Source organism: Mercenaria mercenaria, chromosome 8, assembly GCF_021730395.1.
Source record: "Mercenaria mercenaria strain notata chromosome 8, MADL_Memer_1, whole genome shotgun sequence".
NCBI classification, from domain to species: domain Eukaryota; kingdom Metazoa; phylum Mollusca; class Bivalvia; order Venerida; family Veneridae; genus Mercenaria; species Mercenaria mercenaria.
The window spans coordinates 21909197-21927223 of NC_069368.1; the positions used below are offsets into that span (position 1 = coordinate 21909197).

At 34.8% G+C, this 18027-nt stretch overlaps 1 protein-coding gene across 4 annotated transcripts in view; it reads left to right on the forward strand.

The window, feature by feature from the left end:
- Positions 1-15603: 15603 nt before the first annotated feature.
- LOC123522885 (DAZ-associated protein 1-like) overlaps positions 15604-18027 on the forward strand; it is a 40599-nt gene continuing 38175 nt past the window's right edge. For all 4 annotated transcript variants that reach the window (XM_053549513.1, XM_053549514.1, XM_053549515.1 and 1 more), the window contains exon 1: positions 15604-15715. In XM_053549513.1, coding sequence (XP_053405488.1) covers positions 15687-15715 — 29 coding nt within the window. In that variant the 5' untranslated portion in view covers positions 15604-15686. The remainder of the gene's footprint in view (positions 15716-18027) is intronic.

Here is an 18027-nt window from a genome sequence, read left to right on the forward strand (position 1 = left end):
GTTATATGAGGGTTAACACTATGAAAATTGAAGAAATCGTAGTAAGATTATACATAACGCCCCTATAAAATATAACGTAAAACGTATACCATGCAAATTGAAGATGCATGTCCGAGTAAACTATACATAAAGTCATTTTTCAAGAGGACTTTATACGTTAAAGCTTTGGGCGACCGTCAGATTGTTTTTATATTACTTTTGATATGAGTTTCTGGTAAAATTTTGCAGACAGTTTCTACACTTCCTTAGTTGGGAGATTTTTGATGAGCATCATGTATGTACACTTCAATATTAAAGGGTGTTTGTCTAGTATCATGCTTGTAAATCGTTTATATTATTCATTATAGATATTAAATGAACTGACAACACACTGGTGGTGTAATGTTTCCTATAAGATACAGAAAAAATTAATTAAATCACATCTATACAGCATACTCATACTTTCTGACAGACTTTAATAAAAAAAATTTCAGTTCAACTTTTATCCAATGTATTCCTCTTTAATAATGACTTAAAATGTATCACCTTACTCTGAGGTGTATTCTCGATTTATATAATGTACGTTTCTCATTAATACCGCCTTTTAAACTATTTAACCTTACTCTGAAAGGCGCCCACAGCTGTTATAGCATAATGCCCTCTTAAATAATGCCTCAGTTTATTACCTGCCTCAAGCACCATTAGCACTCTGCAGTCTTCTTAGATAGAGGCTAAATATGTAAACTGACTCTGAGGTGCGTCCTCAACTTTAACAGTATGCACTTCTCTCAAATAAATCTAGTGACTCTGAGATGCGTCCACGATTTCTATTCTATATAGGCTGACTACAAGATGCGTATATATGCAACTTTTATAATATGTATAGTGTGTTCTTAAATAGAGGCGAAATGCATAAACCGACTCTAAGACATGTCTTCGATTTCTTACTATACTTAATATTCCTCTTAATACAGGCTTAATGTATGATCTGACTCTAAGGTGCGTCCGCAGCTTTTATAGTATAAAGTCTTTTTTAACAAGAGGCAAAATGTATAAACAGACTCAGAGATGAATCCATAGATTTTATAGTATGAATTCATTTTAAAAAAGACGTCAAATGTATCAACTGTGCCTCTTTTTTTAAAAGAGGCCTAATTTATATACTAACACTGATTCTATACTGTATGTTCCTCTTATAATTAATATATGCTTAATATATAAGCTGTCTCTAACATGCATCCGAAGATTTTACATTAGTAGTATGTAAAGTCTTCTTCAATAGAGGCAAAAAATATAAACTGACTCTGATCTGCACTTATAGATTTTATAGAATGTAGCCCTTTAAAAAGTGGCAAAATGTATCACCTGACACTGAGGTGTGTTCTCAATTACCATAGTATGCAATCCTGTCTTATAGATGCCTAATATATATACCGGTATATATATTAGCTCCGAGATATCTAGTCGATTTCTACACGGAATATTCCTCTTAAAACAAGCTTAATGTGCCAACTGACTCTCAAATATGTCCGCAGCTTTTATTAAAATACAAGATTATAAACTGCCTCTGACGTGCGTCCGCAGCTTTCATAATATGCACTCTTCGATAAGGTCTAACTATCAAATCGCTCTGAGGTGCGTCCTCAACTTTCATAGTATGCACACCTCGTCGATGAAGCTAAATATATATACTGGATCTGAGATGCGTCCTCGATCTCTATACAGTATATTTCTTTTTAATATATGTATAATGTATAAACTGACTTTGAGGTACGTCCGCTGCTTTTTTAGTATGCAGTAGGTGCTCCTATAGCTTTTATAGTATGTACTTTCTTTAATAATGGTCAAAAATATATAAGCTGACTCTGTGATGCGTCATGAACTTCAGGACAAAGTATTCCTCTTCAGTGGATGCCTAATGTATAAACTAAGTCAGAGATGCGTCTTCAATTTCTATACTGTATAGTCTTCTTCAATAAAGGCTTAATATATAAACTGATTGTGAGGTGCGTCCGCAGCTGTTACAGTGTGCAGTCCTCTTCAATGGAGGCTTAATGTATCAAATGACTCTGAGATGCGTCCTAAATTTCTAAACTAAATACTTTTCTTTTATACTAGAGATTTTCAGCTTACTTTGACGCGTACTGCGGACCATGGACTTCGAACTTACTATAGGGTTTTTCTCAAACTGTGTATACGTTTTTTATGCAAAACTGAACAGCGGCATATTAAGCATGTAATACTATCCGAGAAAAGACTGTAATAAGATTTATTAATATCCTTTGTATTGTATATATGAATTACCGATATACATGTATTTTGTCTTACAAGCATTCTTAACAGCGTGGGCGCATTTAAAAAATATCCTTTTATCTTTTATATCTTTTTTATTAATTTATCTACTCAATTCTTTCGACTACCGTATTTAAAAACAAAACATCGCAAACTTATTCTTTTTATGCCCCCTTCGAAGAAGGAGGGGTATATTGTTTTGCAGATGTCGGTCGGTCGGTCTTAATGTAGACCCATCCGTTTCCGAGTGATAACTTAAGAACGCTTTGGCCAAGGATCATGAAAGTTTATAGAAAGGTTGGTCATCACCAGCAGGTGACCCCTATTAATTAATTTTGAGATTTGTATGTCAAAGGCCATGGTCACAGTGACCCTGAACAATTAAACGGTTTTCGGATGATGACTCAAGAACGCTTGGCCCTAGGATCATGAACGTTGATAGGGAGATTGGTCATAACCAGGATATGACCCCTATTAATTTTGCGGTCAGTATGTCAAAGACAGTGACCTGGAACAGTTAAACGGTTTCCGGATGATAACTCAAGATTGCTTGGCCCTAGGATCTTTAAAGTTGATATGGAGGTTGTTCATCACGAGCAAATGACCCCTATTGAATTTGAGATCAGTAGGTCAAAGGTCAAGGTCACAGTGACCATAAACAGTAAAACGAATTCCGGGTAATAACTCAAGAATGCTTGGGCCTAGGATCAGGAAAATTGAAAAGGAGATTGGTCATGACCAGCAGATGACCCTATTGATTTTGAGGTCATTAGATCAAAGATCAAGGTCACATTGGCCAGGAAAAGTTAAAGGGTTTCTTGATGATAACTTGAGAACGCTTGGGCCAAGGGTCATGAAAGATGATACAGAGGTTTATCTTGACCAGCAGATGACCCCTATTGATTTTGAGGTCAGTAGGTCAAAGGTCAAGGTTACAGAGACTCGGAACATTTAAACCATTTCCAGACAATTACTTGAGAACCCTTTGGCCTATGATTTTGAAACTTGATGGGGAGGTTGGTCATGACTAGTAGATGACTCATATAGATTTTGAATTCAGTAGGCCAAAGGTCAAGGTCTCATTGACCGAAACAGTTAAACTCTTTCTTGATGATACCTTGAGAAGTATTAGGCCTAGGATCACGAAATTTCATAGGGAGGTTGATTATGACCAGCTGATGATCCTTGCTGATATTGAGATCAATAGGTCAAAGGTCAAGGTCACATTGAACCACAACAGTAGAACTTTTGTTAACAGTTAGCAAATAATTGCTGTTCCTTATGCAATTACTGAATGCATTAAGGGGACATTAAGTGTTCGACGAGCTCTTGTTTATCTGAAGTGTAGCAACGTATTTATATGTTTGTAGTCAATTTCGTGAGGTTCTAGCCAGTATTCGCTAGCAGTAAAAACGGCTGTTAATTCAACGATCAACATACATTTTAATCAAAGATTTGAACCAATGACCACCTGGTAAGGAGACAGACACTTTTCCCCTGTGCCGCAAAAGGTTCGCAGTTTTTTAAATCAGGGAATCAAAAGAACATATGTTACAAGTTAGTTGAATATTTGGTATCAAAGAATGTATATAGTGCTTTTGGAAACATAGTTTCATACTATTGCACTCGGGTCGCTGAAATGCTATTGTACGACGCACAATTTTGAATATGCACGATACGATGAGCGACAGTTTAATGCACCGCGGTAAAAACTGTCTTACTTGGTATTATACATGTATTTTCTGAGCGATTTCAAACCCTACAAATTCATTTTAATACGCTACTGAATTCAGTTTTCCCGGCCACGTTATCAGGATATAAAAGATGGCTACATTATAAATTTTTAAACCAATATATTCCGTGAGTTTTCATGAGTTTAAATCTTTGTCCAAATTCCCCAAAGCCGAGTATCTACACATACAATATGTATGCATGTGTTCGAAAAGGTACCCGACTAAAAAGGCTTTGTCAATTATGATAAAGGCTAGTCTCGACTACTAAGCTGGTTGTATCAAATGACAACACAGAATTGCTCAAATGGTAATTTCATTGACAATTCTATGCATGCACTGGCCATAAAACATTTTTAAATATGATCTGAATTTGACCTTGGACACGTCCCATGCCTAATATTCACAAAACAATTTTCGGTCTCCGCTAGGTTTTAGATCGACATTTTGACAGCCAGTTTTAATAGTACTTAAAGATTAAATTCCTGTTGAAACTGATAATCCATACTGAGTAGTCACTTTAAGATAGTAAATTTAAAACAACTTTTAACTTGCAACTCTGATATCAGATTATAAAAATACAAAGTGGCTATTTCCTTTGTTTATTTCCAAATATGCTGAGACACGACTAATTCAGCATGTTTTCGCTAAAATATGGTAAATTATTGGATCTCGTTTCGACGGGGTTGAAAGATACATGTATGAGAACTTCCTGTATGTTTAGACAAAGTGTTGAACTAAATCATTCAAGATATTTCAGTAAAACTTCTATTTTATCGAACATTAGATACAATCATCAAAATTAATGAAAAACAATAACCTTTTTCGTACAGAAATCTACGGGAACAAGGTATTTATACTGTGCAACAAAAATTAGACGGACTTTCATTTCATTCAGAATGCTTTATTATTATTTGTTTTTCACAATAATATTTTGTACCGCATTTTTTCTTATTTTGTTGCTAGGAAAAACTAGTCTAGGAATTGTATGGACGGACACATATTAAAACCAGGAATCGCCGTTATCTTCAAATTCATGTTTCAAGTAATATCATTGATGCATGAACATATTAAGCTAAGGTATTATAGTACAGTGGGTTCGAACTTCACATGTCATGTCGCTCGATTCGCGCGGAGGTTAAGTAACGGCAGAAATGTTTCAAAATATAAAAACAAAATGTGAAAGCATACGGATAATTGAAGACCCTGCTTAACGCAAGTAAAATGCGACGTAGTATTTAGATGACATCTGAATATTGCAGTTAGATGTTTTAAATGTAGCCTGTTCACTATCCATATATTGTCAAACGTAGGTATTGCATAATAGCAGATAATCATATCACAATACACTAATTTGTACAGTGAAGGCAAAAGTTACTACACATATAGGTAAAAGAAACATATATACCCTAAGTATGTTTTCTTTCTTGCGAACCTTTAAATATTTTGAGAAAACCCCTACTATAAGTACGCAGTCCGCTGTCCGCAGTCCGCGTCAAAGTAAGTTGAAAATCTCTAATATGTACTTCCTTTATTGGAGGCCAAAAATGTCAAGCTGACCCGGGAATGCGTCATTTAACATCAAGACTATATATTCCTCTTCAGTGGAGACCTAATGTATCAAGATTCTAAGAGGCCTCTTCGATTTCTATTCTGTATATTCCTTTTCAATATAGGCTTAATATATAAACTGACTGTGAGGTGTGGCCGCAGGTGTTATGGTATGCAGTCTAATTAAATGGAGGCCTTGTGTATAAATTGACTCCAGGATGCGTCCAACATTTCCAAATATTCCTCTTTAATATATGCTTAATGTATATGCTGTCAAAGGGGTACGTCAGCAGCTGTTATAGTATGTAGCCTTCTTAAATGAATGCTTTATGTATTAACTAACTCAGGGATGCGTCTTTCGTTTCTTAAAGCAAAATTCCTCTTTACTACATGTTTAATGTGAAAGCTGATTCTTCGGTGCGTCCGCAGCTTTTATAGTATGCAGTCTTTTACAATGGAGGCTTTATGTATTAACTGAGATGCATCATCAATTTCTACACTGAATATTCGTCTTTAATATAGACTTAAGGTATTAGCTGACTTTGAGGTGCGTCCGTCGCTTTTAAAGTAGTATGAGGCATAATGCCTCACGACCTTGTTTCATGCAATTGTTTTGTATTGCTTTTATGGCCTATCAGTAGTTTTTCATATTTTTTTATTTCAAAATTGTTAGGCTACTTTTTAATCACAGTTCATTGTTCTCTAACATTTCCAGGCATTGATTGATAACCATTCGCATTGTTAAATTGTTGTTTACTAAATTACATTTCAAAATGTTAGAACTATACTTATGTCATGCGGTTGTGTCAGTTTAATACTAACTGAGTTAGTGAAACTGTAATTCTAGCTTTCGCAGGGATTCTTTATAAAAGTACGCAATGTCAGCCTGAGTTATTCAACAGTTCAGTCAACAATTACCCACTGTATTAAATTAAATCGATGTTTTCATGTAATGTCATGTATAAGATGGTTGCGGCCTATGTGGATTACGTGACTTTTTCGTAAACCAGCTTTCGATTGGTCACTTTTTGTAAGCCTGTTTTCGATTGGACACTTCTCGTAAAGGAAACGCTATTTTGTTTTCTTGGTTGCTGGCTTGCATTTATAGGCATACAGACACTAAATATAAAAATGGCGCGAAAAAAAAATGGTAGTCGCATAATGGCGGACACAAATAGTCCTCAGTTTTTTTTGCTCTGTAGAACTATTTTCCTTATTTTCTTTGCAATTTTTTGCTAAAATCACATGACCACTCTATGCTTGACAGCTTGTAGGTAGCATTTTCATAATGAAATAACAACATGACAAAATTTTTCATGGAAACTTAGATCATACACCACCAGTATAATTTGAGGTCTCATTTTTTAGCTGATTTTGCTGTTTGTGTGTTTGACTGAAATTATTTTTCTTGCATCAAACATGACCCCCCACTTTTCTTTTGATTTTTAGTTAGCACTGACAATATTCTTCAAGAAAATGTAAGTTACAGAAATTTAAAATGGGTCCTGATGTGTGCTGCGGTCATTGGAAATAGGTCAATTTTATATAGAATAAAGAACAACAACTATTTAGTGTGTTATAACCTGTAATGAAAGTAAAAAGCTGAGAGCCAGGTTTAGGAGATGTTCTGCCTTTTAGGTAGATTTAATAGTAAAATCCTATCGTCATACTGGCTCGTCGAGACGAGCCAGCATTAGATCCTCATTTGCATACCATGCATACCAAAATGGTTAATTATCTTGGCTCCCAAAATTCGCTTGCAGCTCTTGACAAGCTCATGCTATTGCTTCTCACATGAGTTGCCGCCTCCTCTAACAGAGTCAGATCATATTGCAAATGTTTAAAATGAGCCAACCTGAATGAAAGCAAGTTGAACTCGTTTTACAAAGTAGTAGATCTACATGTTTGTTTATTTATTTATTTATTTATTTATTTATTTATTTATTCATTCATTCATTCATCTAGCTGTAGTTATTTGCTTCATATATAGCATAACTCTATACTTTAATTTGGATAAACTTTTCCTCATATATTGATTGTTTGGAATTAGCCACATATTAATTGACACGTGTGTCTAATTCCGAACGGCCTTTTTTTTTAATCTTTCAATGTTTTCCATTATGAGAAATGCAGTTAACTCCCTTCCCACGGGACACTCGTGACGTTAGATTTCCATCTAAACATTGTCAGCGAAAAAAAAACAATACTTTTAGATCTTTACGTATTACTTACATGGAAATACCAAAAACGACGTACATGCAAGCTGTCGTATAAACTCTAGTCTGTGTTTTAGTTATTTTTTTTTTTACCATTCAATATGAATGAATACTTTACAATGCTACGTATCCATTGCCTTTTTTAGATTCATTCAAATATTTTTTTCTCTTCATTTTTAGAATTCTTCTTTTTTTTTACATTTTCTGCAATCATGATGTATTAATAGCTTGACGGCAATATAAAAATCTTCCGTGTCTTGTTCCTTATGTCTGAGTGTAGGGAAGGGCCGTCCGCTAATGCTGGTATAACTTGTGGTCCAACCTGTTTGCTTTTGATATCCATTTTATTACTACATGTGTTTATTCTTCCTTTTGTTTGTTGATTTATTTGCATGTATAGTATAGCATTGTATTGCCGTATTTCTTAAGCAATAAAATATTATTAAACTGTTATTTTGAAAACATGCGCCACAAAACTTCGCATTCATAGCACTCCCTCGTGTTCTATAAATAGAACACACAGTTGTTATACCATAATGCAATGCGCGAATTGCGGACAAGGACAATCTCAGTATAGGTCAGACACTGCTATTAATTTTTCCATAGGCTTACATTGTAAGAAATGACTCTGTAGGACCACCTCAAGACTTTTATTGACACATGAGGTGCCATTTACCCTGTCATATAGCCTTCCAGACACAAAAAAAATAACATTTTTACATGGGCAGACAATATCCTTTTTTTTCTATTTCCATTCAAAGACAACCACCCTAACCTGTGCATGGAATTTAGTGGTGAATTCCAACAAGTACTTACTTCACTAACTTGCTAATTTCAAAGTTAAATATATAGCCAGGCAGCTATAAAATACTTCAACATGCACAGAAAACATTATATTTCCAGATTTTAAGGATATTTTCATGATTCAAAGCAACACATTTTTAACCAATCAGCTGAAGTCTCATTGAATGCTACGGGTTTCCCTACACATTTTTCAAACAATCCGAAGCCGGCAAATAATAACAACATTAGACCTAAAGAGAATATAAAATTTCTGTATACATGCATTTCAGCTATTATTATTTTAAAGTAAACACTTACCAAAGTAACAAATGTGTTATTTTTACTCTCATCCAAAATCCATGCCTCTTGTCCCCTTTTATCTATAGTGTGTCACAGTGCCTTAAATCAGCTATATTGAAAATATGGAGTAAAACTGCATTTTCTTATTTAAATGATCACCATGGAGTCAATACTGAGGCAATATACATGAAACTCCTCCTGTATTGAATGAATATAGTCCACTTCAACCAAATACTACTTACATATACTTTCAAGCATAAATGCTACTACAAAGAGTTGTTTTCATACCCCACCTATACAAAAACGGTGTTTTTCTGCATTATCAACACATTTCTCATCCTAGGGGATTACTGAAAGTGACTTAAGCATTCAAAATACAATAAATAAACACTAGCTGATTACACACTATTGGCACTGTCATTAGAGCATTTTGCACCTTACATGTCTTTCAAACAGACCTCTGCTGCATATTCTTTTCATCAGTTTTTGGCCACTATGCCATAGATATAAGCATTTTTCCCATTGAAAGACAACAAATTATATAAAAATGATGCAAATGTAAGCAAAAGGAGGCATAATCTTGCCAGGTATGTCAATTTTGCTGTTGAAAATTGCTGTACTCTCAAATAAATGACAGTCAGCCACCTCTGAAGTGCCATTTTAAGGTTATTTTCACCTGCAATTGAGAATGCCTGACAAACTACTCTTGCATGAAAATAATTATTGTAAAGCCCAAAATACTTCACTGAAACAGTTAAAAGCAGAAATATAAGAATTACAAACAATTAAAGGGAGATAATTCACTTAAAATATGTATTACTTTTTCATTTCTGATAACTCCTTGGCTCAATTTGGCATTTTTCTGACAACCTGACTAACAACAAGACTAAAAATGAGTTATAAAAGCTGTACATCATGCTGGAAAGCAAATAAAGTATGTATCAACTTACCACCAAAGAAATATGTTCAAAATATGACAAATACCTCTCCTGCTCTATCCAACAAGACAGCACACAACAGACTACTGTTTGATCCTTAGAATGCCTATATAATGTAACTGAAGACTGGCCACTTAAACAATACAAGTAAAATAACTAATTTTTGTAATATAACTTCCAGCTGAACCCCACAAACAACACATTTTACTGAATAAGTGATTCTAGAGCAATGTCTATCTAGCTGAGTCTTTAATTGCTTCAAGGAAAAGAGATAAAAATTATATATACAATTTTGAAGGTTGTAGGGGCAAAACTTAAATTAAGTATGCCTATAACTATGTATTTTTAGTGTCATACCTCTACATTTATTTATCAGTAAGCATTCTGGCACTGTCAGTACATGGTTTTCCTACAATCTTGTTCAAAAATCTTCATGGAACCACAGCCAGTTCAGTATGTGCTGAGACCTAAATAAAAGATTTACAAGAAAATAACAATGCATTCGTCCAACACTCTACCCCTCCTTAATATCCTGCTCAATGAGAAAACTCTGAATACATGCAGACACCAAAAACTTGAAATATCACTTGGATCACATGAAAACACATATTTGAAATACTGATAATAGAAAGTTTGGTCTTGATATTGGCTAAAAGTATCTACCTACTTGTTTAAATTCCTGCAATTATAGTACTGAACAACCTTGAAAGCTTTGATTCTGCTAAAAACACCAGCAGAAGCATGTTAAAAAGCAAAATCTATTTTCTGTACCTGTTACTACAGTTAAGTCACAGTTGAAATGAAACCTTCTTTATGTCAGACACTGCTATTAATTTTTCCATAGGCTTACATTGTAAGAAATGACTCTGTGGGACCACCTCAAAACATTTGTTGACACATGATGTGCCATTTACCCTGTCAAATAGCCTTCCAGACACAAAAAAATAACATTTTTACATGGGCATGCAGGATCCATTTTTTTCTATTTCCATTCAAAGACAACCACCCTCAACTGTGCATGGAATTTAGTGGTGAATTCCAACAAGTACTTACTTCACTAAATTGCTAATTTCAAAGTTAAATATATAGTCAGGCAGCTATAAAATACTTCAACATGCACAGAAAACATTATATTTCCAGATTTTAAGGATATTTTCATGATTCAAAGCAACACATTTTTAACCAATCAGCTGAAGTCTCATTGAATGCTACGGGTTTCCCTACACATTTTTCAAACAATCCGAAGCCGGCAAATAATAACAACATTTTACCTATAGTAAACTTCGAAGGGTATTAAAATGTAACATGCCACCTGTATTGTCTCACCTGTTAACAGAATGGATAAAAGAAACAATAACTAATTAAGGAAACATATTGGAACGAATGAAGGAAATATACAAAATGACGTACCTTTTTAACGAGACGGTTCAAAACAGGGTAAGCAAATAAAGAGCACTGTTAAAAAGTATGTTGCATGCACATTACCCAATATTCTGCAATAAATACTATTAAAATCTTGCATCAGAAGAACAGTTTAAACTCTTAATAACAAATTACAATATTTTTGAGTTTCGAAACGCCGAAAGAAACATTTATGGTTAAAAAACTGATTCACAAAACACAAGACGTAAACTTGATGATGATCCCCAATGAGGTGGTTAAGATGTCAGCTGTGGTCGGTGTCCGTCAAACATTTCCTTAGTGAAAATACATATTTATGCATGATTTGATAGGGAAAAAATGGTGCTGCATTAGATTAGCAACATGTTTTATCAGATAACATCTAAATATTACCTCCGAAAGTCAAATATCTATATATCATACCAAGGGGTCATTTGTAATGAAACAGAACATATGTATATCACAGAGGTGTTAACGAAGAACTGAATATGTGGCCGAATATGAAATGTGTATGACAGTTTACTTTAGAATATATATGTTGTTCATCACATTTTGAAATTTTAGTAAACTCAATTATGCGATAAGAAGATTGTTTTTTACATTCTCATGTATTAAAATTATAAACACTAACGGATGAAACAAATTACAACAAGAGCTGTCACTAATGGTGACAATTGCCCCCGCAGCACCTTGACCTTTGACCTGGTGACCCCAAAGTCAGTAGGGGTGGTGTACTCAATAAGTACTATCAGCATGTGAAGTTTGAAGGTACTGGGTAATGTGGTTCGCATGTAAAGTGCCTTCATGCAAAAAGTTAACGTTGGCCCCTGTGACCTTTGACCTGGTGACCCCAAAGTCAGTAGGGTTGGTGTACTCATAAAGTACTATCAGCATATAAAGTTTGAAGGTCCTGGGTGAAGTGGTTCGCGAGTAAAGTGCCTTCATGCAAAAAGTTAATGTTGACCCCTGTGACCTTGACCTTTGACCTGGTGACCCCAAAGTCAGTAGGAGTGGTGTATAAGTACTATCAGTATGTGAAGTTTGAAGGTCCTGGGTGAAGTGGTTCGCGAGTAAAGTTCCTTCATGCAAAAAGTTTACGTTGGCCCGTGTGACCTTGACCTTTGACCTGGTGATCCCAAAGTCTGTAGGGGTGGTGTACTCAGTAAGTATTATCAGCATGTGAAATTTGAAGGTCCTGGGTGGAGTGCTTCGCGAGTAAAATGACTTCATGCAAAAAGTTTACGTTGGCCCCTGTGACTTTGACCTGGTGACCCTAAAGTCAGTAGGGGTGGTGTACTCAATAAGTACTATCAGCATGTGAAGGTTGAAGTTCCTGGGTGCAGTGGTTCGCGAGTAAAGTGCCTTCGTGCAAAAATTAACGTTGGCCCCTGTGACCTTGACCTTTAACCTGGTGACCCCAAAGTCAGTACGGGTGGTATACTCAATAAGTACTATCAGCATGTGAAGATTGAAGGTCCTGGGTGCAGTGGTTCGCAAGTAAAGTGCCTTCATGCAAAAAGTTAACGTTGTGACGAACGAACGAACGAACGGACGGACAGTTGAAAACTAATATGCCTCCCTTCGGGGGCATAAAAATATGGTGTTGATATATGACGGTAACTAGGAAGAACAATTGGGATTTTTTTCTGTTCTCTCTAAACATTTTTGTTAATATTTTTTGCGAGTGGGCATCTTTTTGTTTTCCTAAATATATCTGAAAACTGGATGTGTCACAAAATGAACAGAATAATATAATAACATTATCCATTCATATATTGATGAAAAATCGGTATGTTAAAAAAATAAAGACACTTTGTTTCTCGGTCTAGTTTATTGAAATTAAAAAGTGAAGAACAAAAACATTTGTTTGCGATGTGCAGGCTAGAAATTTGAACAAAAATAACGAATTAAATGCCAAATTTAAGGTTTACTTATGCTATTGCACAGTGAATGCAATGAATACTTTTAGATAGCAGACGTTATCGGTGACGTCACAGATCCTTAAATACGAGAGAGTGCTATTGCAATATGGTACAAAATATGTGTTGATATCACTTATGTGACTCCGTGGATTAGACTTGTGCCTTTCAAGAATATAAAAATGTCGTTGGAAAATTGTGTTCGTAATTATCCCTCTGTTCGGGATTACCCACATCCGCTCTAGAAAATACTTATAGCTCGTTGCTTATACAAAAAAAAGTATAATAAAATTATAGCTCTTTGCTTATACTAGGTAATTTACAAACTCGACTAAAATATAAATGATATTTATGTAATGGAATGTTTGAAGGGTTCTATCCAGGTATATTTATGGAGAATGGGTCATAGTGTTTTATTTGTATACTTCTAATGTTATATTATATCTATGCTATATTCAGATGTTGGTCTAAACTAAAATATAAAATTTGATTAATTGTCTTTAATTTCAAAAAGAAGGAAATGTAACGATTGGTAAATTTCTATTTCAAAATTTAACCTGTGAACCTTGACCTTAAGTTATCAGAATATTTCCATGAATGCATCACTGACCAGCTCTGCAATATATACATATAATTCCCGCCATAAAAGCAGTTCTTAGATAAAACTTGAATAGCTCACATCAGTGTCTTTCTTGTTTATTATCTCACGTTAGTGAAATCCCGGAATTAAAATAATACAAAAAACATTACAGTGCTACCTATGGAACCTATGTCGTAAACTTCCATCTTCAAAAAGGATCTGTTTCAGTGCCGTATTTATACTGAGAAAGCTCCGGTCCTATTCTGGTCGTTCAATATGTGACAAATGTGATTCGTTGGTTGAAAATGTAATCATTCACAAGATTCAATATTGTACATCAAATGAAACTCTGCGGAGACAACTTTTGGTGAAGTTGCTTATGTCGACGAATGTTGATTATTATAAAAGGTTCATGTCACATAGTCATATAGATCAAATATTTGAATTACTGGCTGGTTGTGTTTCATTTGAAAATAATACTCTGGACAAAGATGATATAGTCCTGTACTGTGCAAAAGTGTTTCGCTGCATGATCAAGGCTTGACATGTGAAATGTTAGGAAGGTACTTTTAAAATGCATGTACTATGTATTTCCGTTTTACTAGTAAGTTAGAAATAGTCTGTTCAAGTAAAAGTATCTGTTGTTTACTTGTTTACATTGAACACTATACTTATTTTATGTGCTGCTGAAATATTAACCGTAGAAGATCTCTCTTATGTTTCCATGTTTACAATTTCACATGTGCATATTATAACTAGTCTTCATGCCTTATTTAAATCTTGAATTTCGTTTCGTCAAGGTTTAGTGTTGGCCGCACAAGCGGCATGTTGTATATAAATGTGAAATTTTGTCTATGATTCATAGAGATTTCTTCATTACAGTGAAATTTCCATATACGCCTCGAATGTTTAAATGTTTCGTATTGCAAATACTGCTAATATTGCAAATACTGTTTTATTGTTAAACTGTTGTGTATTGTTCATTTCCAATTTGTGCTTTGTCTGCAATGTTCATGTTTTATATGTTTGTGTGCTCATCATTATATGGTGGTAATAAAGATATCTATCTATCTTGCTCTGTGTCTTCTTTAATCCTTGGTTAGAGTTTGAAACATTTTATTAATTAAACATGGGCAGTTTATACACAGGGCCGAAAGCAAAATCAATGCATGCAATTATTCTACAGTCTAGACGCAGGTTTATACGATAGACTCTTCCACGTGTTTAATTGTTCTTTCTGTTGAGAAGGAATATCTTAATTCGGTAAGTCACACTTGACTGAGCTACTGATATCGGAAGCTGTTGTAATTACAAGCTGGCCAATTAAAGTCCGTGACCTTAGAAATAACCTCTGACGTTAAGCTATTCTTTCTCAATTGAGGCGACTCTCTGACTGAACGCGTTCCATGGACTACATGATACTAAACCCGAGGATGATTGATTGATTCTTTTATTTTCCCCATTCGTGAAGAACATAACATATGTACATTCAGTCGACCAGATAGACATATATCAGCAAATTTAAATGTAAACAACCAAATATTATCGTTACCTTCAAATGCATGGTTAATATGTGAAAACAAACCCAATTGCGACCCTCTAATTATGCGCAACAAATTCACACATCGAATCATAATGGATTGACCGGGTCAGTGTCTTAATTTTTGCCGTATTTACTCTACTAAAAGTGGTAACAGATTTAATTTGTTGTTGGATTTAACAATTTATGTCAAATAACTAGCGTAAATACTTACCCGACATTTTTTGCAGTATAAAACAGACATTGCAACCAAAATTTTACAGATGATCATTTTATATTTATATAGGTGTGCCCTAGAAGGAACTTTTGCTATTGTACAACATATTAATTCGCTAAGACAGATCTGTGTAAAACAAATTGTACGGTATGATACGGGGAAACGTGGCTAGCGTTGGATAGAGGGCGCGTTACCGGAAGTAAATATTTATCAAGACCAAAGGGAAAAAAAACCTGAAACATGCATGGTTTTGATAGAAATGAAGCTGGGTATGCCAATATGGCAGCCGCCATTATTTTCATATACTCGTTAATTTTACTTCAGTATGAAAATCTTAAACATATCCTGCAGAGTAAAACTAGCTCATGAATTTTGAGCGTTGCGGGTAGTGGGTGGGGTAAGCGAAAATTGGGCTAGACTGCACAGGTACCTTGCAGCTGGAAATACAGCTGTTTTGACTAGCCGATTTGATGTTATTTCTCATGTTTGAAATTCTACACAGTCACCAAATAACCAACAACATTTGATTTATATGGTTAAGCAGGCTGGTAACATTGCCCGATCGGGCTTTCGACATAAAAACTAGGTAGTGGCTACGATTACGGTACTGTAATCCTAGCCTCCGGTTCTAGGATTACGGAAGTTTTGTATTCCTAGACAACCCTATTAGAATAGGCTAAGATTATGGAAGTATTTAAGAGGCATCAAATTTATGTTAGGACATGCATAAATGACATTGTAAACTTACTCATTTCACTAATATTCGTATATATCTGCATTTTTTTTTCATCATGTCTACACAGTGATTTTTTTCCCCTTTTGGGAAAAGGTCCGGTACCGGATAAATTGGGAAAATTAGCAGGATTCAGCATGCCCATTCACGCACTGCAGTACGTGAATCACGCACAAAATAACAAATGCACGCATAAAAATCACTTGTTGGGGGTACATGCACGCAGAGATTCGGAACTCCTGTTCAGCTGGCAAATCGCTGTTTATTTCATCATGCACTTGCCAATTGTTTGGTACAGTCTTAAACGCAGATCCGGTCCAGGGACGTGATAATTTCGTTTCCATCACCGAATTCTCGGCGTAATTGTCAGCCGCATAGAGGGGTTTCGTAAGTGTTTTAGTCAGACGTCACATGGGTCGTGTGCAAAAAAAGTATGGATACAAAATGCAAAAAGGCATTTTAGCTTTTATAAACTCAACAAAAGGTTAACAGTATTTTATTTTTGGATATTTAACTGCAATTTTGATACACATTGCATATCTGTAATAGTTTGGGCATTTATTATTGATTGGCGATTTTTATCAGTCTTCAGTTGACTGTACGTTATTTCGGACAAATCATGTTCCGTCCACGAAATCGGGAATACATGAACCGTGCTGAAAACTTATTTATATTTAGTATAATATTGGGAGGGGTCCTATGATTCAAAATTTCCTATCTTAACTTTGGAAAAAACATTTTAAATTTTCTAAAATCTCATCTGTTATACCCCACCCACGAGAGTTCTGCATGAAAAAAAAGCATGTATATACAAATTTCAGTAGTTAAATAGAAAAATTTCAGATCTACCATGTAGTGTACCCCCAGATTTTGAAGTGTACCCCTATTTTGCAAAAGCAGGGGGTACATGTACCCTTAACTTTAAAAATGAGTGGGCATGCTGAGGATTTTTACTCAGATTGGGAATTTTTATAGTTAATTAAAAACATCATTTAGAATACTTCTTCATTTAATTCCATGTAAATATCATCAAAGAAACTGTTTGAAAGGTTAAATCATGGTGAACGTCAATGTAACTAAGTTTTCCTTCTGCAATCATCAAAATGCAAACTTAATTTAATCATTTGGGGAATTTTTGGATGATAATTGGGAAAAAAGGTTGCATTTTTCAATTGGGAAAAGGTCCTTTTAGGGGTACCTTATATAGACAGTCAGGGGTGTAACTGTTTTAAGTTATGTAACCTATTTCAGTCACTTTTTCAAGCATTTTATAACCTGTATTAGTTATAAAATATAGTTAACTCAGGTAAGTTATTTAAAACAAAGAGCTATAAAATAAACAGATCGGCAACTTGAAAGGCATACAGAACAAATCTCGCCAACATCCCGTGACAACTGAATGAGATCTCGTTGTAAGCGTCTGTTGATCATGATTGATCAAGTCAGCAAACGCTTTGAAATAAGGTTACTTTCGGATCATTTGTTTATCATGATAATGGTGCATTTTTAATGTTATTAGTATTTTCTACACAGGGAAGGAATGAATTTATGATTGAAAGTCTGAGAAATCAACAGCTTTCGTTTGAAAAAGGACTCAAATTGGTTTATTACGTGCCGGACGTACCACCAGTTTTATACTTCAGTAAGCGTCTGTTGATCTGATCATGATTGATCAAGTCGGCAAACGCTTTGAAATAAGATAACACGCTAACACGAGATGACGCGGGATTATCCCAAGTTGCCATTCTGTGTATTTTATAGTTCTTTGTTTAAAAGAAGTCTTTTTGCTGTTCTCACAAAGTGACCTTTAAAGTGAAATTAGTAGCAAACTGAGGTTAATCAAATTCT